The 8,292-nt window shown below is 34.4% G+C and overlaps 1 protein-coding gene across 1 annotated transcript; it reads right to left on the bottom strand.

Moving 5' to 3' along the window:
* Nucleotides 1–1,935: 1,935 nt before the first annotated feature.
* LOC133139528 (interleukin-10-like) lies at nt 1,936–3,998 on the bottom strand. Its single transcript, XM_061259100.1, has 5 exons — nt 3,837–3,998; nt 2,946–3,005; nt 2,706–2,858; nt 2,165–2,227; nt 1,936–2,076 (listed from the first exon to the last, which is right to left on the bottom strand). The coding sequence occupies exons 1-5, from the start codon at nt 3,996–3,998 to the stop codon at nt 1,936–1,938; spliced, it is 579 nt and encodes a 192-aa protein (XP_061115084.1).
* Between the last annotated feature and the right edge of the window lie 4,294 nt (nt 3,999–8,292).

Genomic DNA, 8,292 nt, shown 5'->3' with positions numbered 1-8,292 from the left:
TTCCTGTCATTTAATTCAAGAAGTTATATTCTAGATTCATTACACCCAAAGTTAAATATTTCAAGCCTTTTTTTGTTTTAGTTTTGATGATTATGGCTTGGCTGGCCAATCAAGCACAGGAATACCACGGCCAGTAAACCAGTTACTAGTAGCTTTGATACTGTGGGCAGATGCCAAGTCCTGCTGGAAAAGGAAAATAGCATCTCCATAAAGGTCAGCAGACGGAAGAAAGGAAGTGCTCTAAAATCTCCTGTTAGATGGCTGGGTTGACTCTGGACTTGATAAAACATAGTGAACCAACACCAGCAGATGACATGGTACCCCAAATCATCACTGACTGGAAATTTCATACTGAACTATAAGCAACTTGGATTCTGTGCCTCTCCACTCTTCCTCCAGACTCTGGGACCTTGATTTCTAAATGAAATGCAAAACTTTCACCTGAAAAAAAGTTTGACTTTGATCTGAAAAGAGGACTTTGGACCACTGAGCAACGGTCCAGTTCTTTTTCTCCTTAGCCCAGGTAAGATGCTTCTGATGTTGCCTCTGGTTCAGGAGTGGCTTGACACTTGGAATGCATTTCCATTTCCTGTTGGTTGTGCACATTTTCCTACCATACTTTTCCCTTCCAGTCAACTTGAATATGCTTTGATACAGCACTCTGCGAAATTACCCTCCTTATGGAGAGTGTCAATGAGTATCTTCTGGACAACTGTCAAGTCAGCAGTCTTCCCCATGATTACCCGACCAAGTATTGAGTGCATAAATGAACATACCTTTCAGAAGGTCGACATTTCTGTATTTTTTGATTGGTCTTATGTAATATGTGGATTTTCATGAGCTGTAAGCTGTAGTCATCAAGATAAAAACAAAAAAAGGCTTGAAATATTTCACGTTGTGTGTAATGAACCTAGAATATATGAAAGTTTGAATAATACTTTTTGAATTAAATTACAGAAAAAAAAAAAGAACTTGTCCCCGATATTCAAATTTTTTTATATATATGTATTTATATATGGGGGTTCATGTCCTTCCTCTTCAACAGTTTTTTTTTTGCGTGGTTCCTCTCTGTATGACTATATTTACAGTAAACCACAGACTTCCTTGCTACCCGTAAGTGCTCTGCTGTGGTCCCCTGATGGGGGCTATGTAAATCGCACATACGTATTTCCAGTAACCCTTTTCCCTTTGCATTTGTCCATACTGTGCTCCCTGGGAATTTGAGTTTGCCAATATTTATTGTTCGCCAAGTAATAAGATGGATTCTTTATACTTTCATAAATCCTCTCCCCATCCCTCATACAATAACAAGTCTGTTATTGTTTCTTTAGCAGTGTTCTGACATAAATCCATTTCTATAATCAATGCTTAGTAAATAATACCACCCAATTATACAGTATAGCTGGATATTTACTGAAGTAATACAGGTTGATTAAATTCCAATAATATAATGCAATAATAGTTTCAGTTATAACTTGCAGTAAATCCACATTCAATCAAACCATCTTACAAGAATATGTCTGAATACATTGGTAAATTTACAATTTCTTACATGATCTTACATGAAATTTTGTGCTTGCAAATTGAAGATAAAGATGAAGATGAGGGATGCTCAAATCCAGTCCTTCAGGTCAGTGTTACTGTTGGTTTTCTTCTCTAACTGGTTGTTCATTGATTAATGTATCTGATTGGTCAGTGATTGGAGGGAAAAGCATAAAAGCTAAATGTAGCAAACAAAATATATGTTTTTGTCCATTCAGGTGCACAGGTCAGCTCGGTCCAGTAATCCAGCATTCCCTGTTGGGGTAATATAACCATCTGATCTCTAGAGCTCAAGTCAGCCTTCTGATGAGGTAATACTGTACGTAAGTCCATGCCCAAAGCGTAAATGGGTCTTTTTTGCATAGCTGACTTCCCCTCTTCTGTCTGCGGAGCTCAGCTGGGGGTCAGTGCCTCACTTGGTTTCCCATGTGATGCTGAGGTTGATTTGTGCCTTTTCGATGCCATATACTCCTCGATGTAGTTAAAGAATGGCTCTAGCTCTCGCATGGCTTTGTACAACCCTCTTTCCTGCATCTGAAAGCATATGAAAATGAGTAAATGTGTGGCTTTAGTAAATGTTTACCTCTCATAAATAAGAAGATATTACTTAAACTGCACTTACTTTATTATATGTGTCAATGATACTGTTTAGCTCAAAAGGTTTCTTGCAGGAAAAAAAATCTTTCTGAAAGATAAGAGAAAATAATCATAATTTTGGAGTTTCATCTGCATAATTTTGGAGTTTCAAGACCATGTTAACTATTGAGTGGCCATCATACAAGTAAACGTAATTGTATTATAGTTTTTCCATGATGTTACTCTTCCTGGAAATGTACTATGATTGAAATGACTGCAAGGATTGAATAAGTGTTTGACTGATATTACCAGAAATTATATATATTATTTTTTTGTGAATGGATAAAGTGTTTGTGCTAACACTTTAAAGAATGAAACGAGATTATCCTTTAAATTCACCACTACACCAGAGCGTTGCAATTGTTTTTAACAAATCTACAAGCTGTCTGATTACATGCCATGTTGCTATTACTGTAGTTAATATTAGCTGACTGCATGCTGGAGACCAACGTCTTCAGTTAATAAAATAAATACAATGGGAAGTGACAGCCGAATGTCTGACGTGGCTCCTCTCCCTTTGCACTTACACAGTGGATCAGCTCCCTCTTCAGCTCATGGAAGATGCCTCCGATCCTGTCGATGGGGCTCTTGAACTCGTGACTGGATACGTACACAGTCGGGAACACGTGTTCCAGGTAGAAACGCAAGATATCGCTCACTGCGTGACATCCGAAGGGGCTCTGAAGAGGAGAATGGAAACCACTTGTAATGCGGGAGCTAACAGTGCTTAACAACAGATATGCTAGTTAATCCCAGGCCATACTCACCTTTATCTCAACGAGGACAGATTCATCCAGGAGTGCCTTTTCAACCTGATCTTTTTCTTCCTTGAGGGGGGTGAATAGAAGATAAATTAAGCATATATTGCAATTTTCATAATAATAATAATAATAATAATAATAATAATAATAATAATAATAATAATAATAATGATAATAAAAATTAAAAGAATAATAATAATATCATATTAATAAGAATAATAACAATAATAATAATAATAAGAAAAAATATTATTATTATTATTATTATTAATATGATATTATTATTATAATAAAAATAATAATAATAATAATTATTATAATAATAATAATAATAAAAATAAAAATAATAATAATAATATATTAATAAGAATAACAATAATAATAAGAAAAAAGATTATTATTATCATTATTATTATTATATTATTATTATTATTAATATGATATTATTATAATAATAAAAATAAATAATAATAATAATAATAATAATAATAATCATAATTTTTATTATTATTATTATTTTATTATTATTGTGTATTAATTGCTAATTCATACAGTATTAATATTAAAATAAATGTTTATTATTATTATTAGTAGTAGTAGTAGTAGTAGTAGTAGTGTCATTGTTTTTAATGGCAAATTATGTATACATTATTTGTATTAACATTTGTAAAAAAGTTTTAAAAAAAAAGTATATATTATTATAAAAAAATATTAGTAGTAATATTTTTTTAGAATAATATATATATTACTTTACTTTTTTACAAATGTTAATACTAATAATATTAATAATAATACCAAAGACTGATGATGAAGATCAGCTCAAAATCCTTGATCAAAGCATTTATATTTTCAAATCTTTCATCCGTGAAAGCACACTTGAAAATGTTTTGCACTCACATAGTACTCTTTCATCTCGAAGAATGAAGTCCTCAGCTGCTTCAGCCGTAAGGGGAAGTTTTGCACGAACGTGCAGCATGTGGTCCTGCAGGTGGCTGTTGAGCCCACATTCTCAACGAACAGAGCCAGCAGGAGCAGGGAGGAGACTCTGCACAGAGACATCGCAGTCACCACGAAATCTCCACTCTACAGTACGAGGGCTTGCGTGTCAGCATCAATTTATACTCAAAAATAAGTTCCCCAGTCATTTCCTGCTGAAATCTGTCCCCGATTTGTCATTTTTCAAACGTGTCAAATTCTGAGAATTTAAATCATGTCCATTTCATTTAATTAAATACAGGATTCAGTAGATTATATACTATGGCGAGATAAATTAACAGAAATTATTTTACGCAGTTAGTGAATTTTCCTGCATCAATAGTAGATCAAAGACAGTTGTGTATTATATTGAGAGATGTTTTAGTTTGGTGTTCGATAAACTGCTTGATATTTTCATCTGCATGGCTCTCAGACATGCTATCAATTAACTGTTGTCATGCTGTCACAAACATAAGACAAATCGCACCTAAAACCAAGTGTTCACTGGCCATCATATTCAGTGGCAATTCCTCAATTGCTTCTTGACTTTTATTCTACAAAATATGATCATTTTAAGATGATTAAAATTATTTTATATGATTATATATGTCATCAGTGTGAAGCAATTCAAGTAAATTTGAATATTGTTTGTGTTGGTCACCACCTGTGTAATGAGGTGAACTCAGACACTATTGGTTTTGATCTTAAGAGCTGATATAAGAGCAAAATATTTCAACACTGCCCCCTTGTGACCACTCCCTACTATATACATGGATTTACTTTGCATTCAAGATAAAGATCTATTTCAGTGGTGTCACACACAGAAAACATTGCATGCAAATGCATCAGGCTAGGCATGTATATGGCTCATATGATCATATGCACCAGTGTAAGTGCACGTGTGGCTGTATAATGAAATGCTACTGCAGTCTGAGTATGTATAGGATTGAGTATGTATATTTACACAGCAGCCTAAACACTAAAAATCTAGATTCGTTTTTTGGCTTGGTTCAATGCATGATTTTTATTGGCTGAGATTGCCTGAGACTGTTGATTATTTTCCTATAACCTTTTAATTTATGTTGTAGAACACTTTGGTCAAATTCTGGTAGTTTTTAAATGTCCTTTATAAATACATTTGATTTGATAACCTCTAAAATGCAGAGGCATGAAGCAGTTCCAGAGAAAGCTCTTACCATTCCCAATTAAAACACACACCTGTTCAACGTCACCAATTGTTATTACCCTGTGCAGTCAATGAACCATTATACACAAAGAACAAAGGGAAGCAAAGACTTATTAGCCCTATTTTAAATGTTTTTTTATCCTGTCAGAAGAGATTATTGTGCTCACGTTATACTTTTCTTATGGCATATAAGCATAAAATATTTATATATTTTTATTATTTTTTATTTGTCACAGTAGGATTTCATTATCACCCTCTCTCATGCCAATAACATGTTCCAGTGACACCACAGATTCCAGATTTGAATATACTCTATCGAGATTTAGAAGATAAACTGCTGCCGACAGATAAAGACACAAGAATAGTTAAGAAGTGTTTGTTGTATTGTACTGCATACAGATAGACACAAGAATAGTTAAGAAGTGTTTGTTATTTTGTACTGCATACAAATAGAGACACAAGAATAGCTAAGAAGTGTTTGTTGTATTGTACTGCATACAGATAGACACAAGAATAGTTAAGAAATGTTTGTTGTATTGTACTGCATACAGATAAAGACACAAGAATAGCTAAGAAGTGTTTGTTATTTTGTACTGCATACAGATAAAGACACAATAATAGCTGAGAAGTGTTTGTTGTATTGTACTGCATACAGATAGACACAAGAATAGTTAAGAAGTGTTTGTTGTATTGTACTGCATACAGATAAAGACACAAGAATAGTTAAGAAGTGTTTGTTATATTGTACTGCATACAGATAAAGACACAAGAATAGCTAAGAAGTGTTTGTTATATTGTACTGCATACAGATAAAGACACAAGAATAGCTAAGAAGTGTTTGTTATATTGTACTGCATACAGATAAAGACACAAGAATAGCTAAGAAGTGTTTGTTGTATTGCACTTCAGTGTCACTATTTATCTAGAAAAACACGACACAAGAATGTAACAAAGTAACACATTTAAAATTCACATTTATTACTTAAATAAAAGTATGCTGAGCACAGTATTCCCGTAATAAGCTGAGGCAGGAACATGTGGTCCCAGCTCTCATGCTGCTGGGGAAACACAAAGGCACTTTCTGTTGAGTATGTGCGTGAGTAACAGCGGGAGGCCCACAGGCTGCCCGAGTTCATTATGCCCCGGTGCCAGGTGAACCCACACACTGCCTGTGGAAGAGCTTTCACAAGCTGATTGGCATGATGTCCTTGTGATAGTGCCACACGTGTCTTATTCTCAATGCAGATTCCAGTTTTTTATGATTTATAACTCTAAAGAAGGTGGACAAAAATGTGTTGCAGGCTTTTAATGGACAGTGACAGTATGGAAACAACCTTAAAAAAAGATGAGTAATACATTATATGGAATTATTCTTGCACACTTACTTCACACTACTGAAATAATGTGTGCAGCCACGCTATGTGCTATATGCTTTCTGATAGACAGTCCTGTGTCTCTTCCCATGACTCTGTCATGGGACTAAACTTGAATATAGCAGTGGCCACAGCAACATGCCCAAGTTTACGTAATCTTTTAATGGCCTTGGTGTCTGGTGGCTAAACAACACTCCATGTAATTGTGTAATTTCCAGTAGTATGGTCAATGGACTCCAAAGGAAGTTCCAGCCCTGCTGTGTCATTCATTCATCAGCGAAACTATTTTGCAAGCGAAACCAACAAGAAAGTGGTATTGGTAATGATATTAGAAATGAGGATAGTATTATTTTACTTTGTCATGTACTGAGGACAAACTCCATATCATATTCATCTTTTTGCACATTAGCTATTTCCACCACTGAACATACCGTATATGTGTGTGTGTCAGGGCTGGCTGCTTTAAGAGAGGTTGGCTGTCAGGGGAATGTCAACTGGCCCCTGTGCAGGATGACCCTGCTCTCACCTCTTAGCTGAAGCAATTCAGGCAGGACTCAGGAGATGAAATTAAAACTTGCAGTTATTTAAATCAGTGTGAATTCCTTGCTGTAATTTAAATCAGTGTGAAGTTCTTGCAGTTATTTAAATCAGTGTGAATTCCTTGCAGTAATTTAAATCAGTGTGAATTCCTTGTAGTAATTTAAATCAGTGTGAATTCCTTGTAGTAATTTAAATCAGTGTGATTGGTTTGCAGTCATTTAAATCAGTGTGATTGGTTTGCAGCTAATTCAATTTGTGTGATTGGTTTGCAGTAATTTAAATCAGTATGATTGGTTTGCAGTTATTTAAATTAATGTGATTGGTTTGCAGTTATTTATATAAGTGTGATTGGTTTGCAGTTATTTATATAAGTGTGATTGGTTTGCAGTTATTTAAATTAGTGTGATTGGTTTGCAGTAATTTTAATCATTGTGATTGGTTTGCAGTAATTTAAATCATTGTGATTGGTTTGCAATTATTTCAATAAATAATTCAGGAAGCTGTACTGGAAGTGTTTGTTTTTTTCATTCATCTCTATTTTGCACTATTGTATTTTTGTATTTATTTATTGTTCTGCCCTCTTGGGAAAGTTTCCTGTGTGGGATTTCCTGGTTAAATAAAGGTTAGACTCGCTTCTTCCCAAAGGAAAAACTGAGTTCCACCAGGGACTCAAACCTCATTGAGACCAGAGCCGCAGTTATTATTATTATTTTTTGGTACTTACTTTGTTTATTTTCGCAGTCATAAATACACAAAAAAATATATATATATTAAAACCAAAAGACCAATATGAAATGCATATGCCTGGGTGGTTGAAAAAAAATCCCGAAGGGTTTGTAAGTTCACTTGCTCAGAAAAAAAAACCCATTGAAGAAAAAAAAGCTGTTGTGTATAACTGAGGCTAGAACAGTTGTGCAGAGCAGAACACTGTGTGCTATTACAGGTAGCTCTATGTTACTACAATATATCACTTAGTGCCTTTTTGTTTATATTGCTAAGCATTTATTTGTTTATGGTCACAATGACTCATTTTCCAGTGCTATTTAATGAATAATACAGTATTGTTTGACCAATATGTGAGTGTGATTGCACAATTATTACATTACATTACATTACATTACATTACGTGGCATTTAGCAGACGCTCTTATCCAGAGCGACGTACAACAAAGTGCAAATCAAACACAAGAGCAAGTGCAAAAGTGGACCTGAGAGGACAGTACTGTTCCGAGTCCTAGTGTAAACATATATAAATTCAGAACCCATTCAGAATTATATTG

The sequence above is a fragment of the Conger conger genome, chromosome 10 (genome assembly GCF_963514075.1).
Source record: "Conger conger chromosome 10, fConCon1.1, whole genome shotgun sequence".
Taxonomy (NCBI): Eukaryota; Metazoa; Chordata; class Actinopteri; order Anguilliformes; family Congridae; genus Conger; species Conger conger.
Note: the sequence above shows the minus strand (reverse complement) of the source record. Positions and strands in the feature narration are given on the sequence as shown.

What these genes read in the sequence shown, in the direction of transcription:
- LOC133139528 (XM_061259100.1), bottom strand. Translation starts at nt 3,998, where the DNA reads ATGTCTCTGTGCAGAGTCTCCTCCCTGCTCCTGCTGGCTCTGTTCGTT. An exon ending in TCGAGATGAAAGAGTACTAT is followed by an intron (nt 3,006 to 3,836) that starts GTGAGTGCAAAA and finishes ACCCCCCTCAAG; the next exon opens with GAAGAAAAAGATCAGGTTGA. An exon ending in AGAGGGAGCTGATCCACTGT is followed by an intron (nt 2,228 to 2,705) that starts GTAAGTGCAAAG and finishes CTTATCTTTCAG; the next exon opens with AAAGATTTTTTTTCCTGCAA.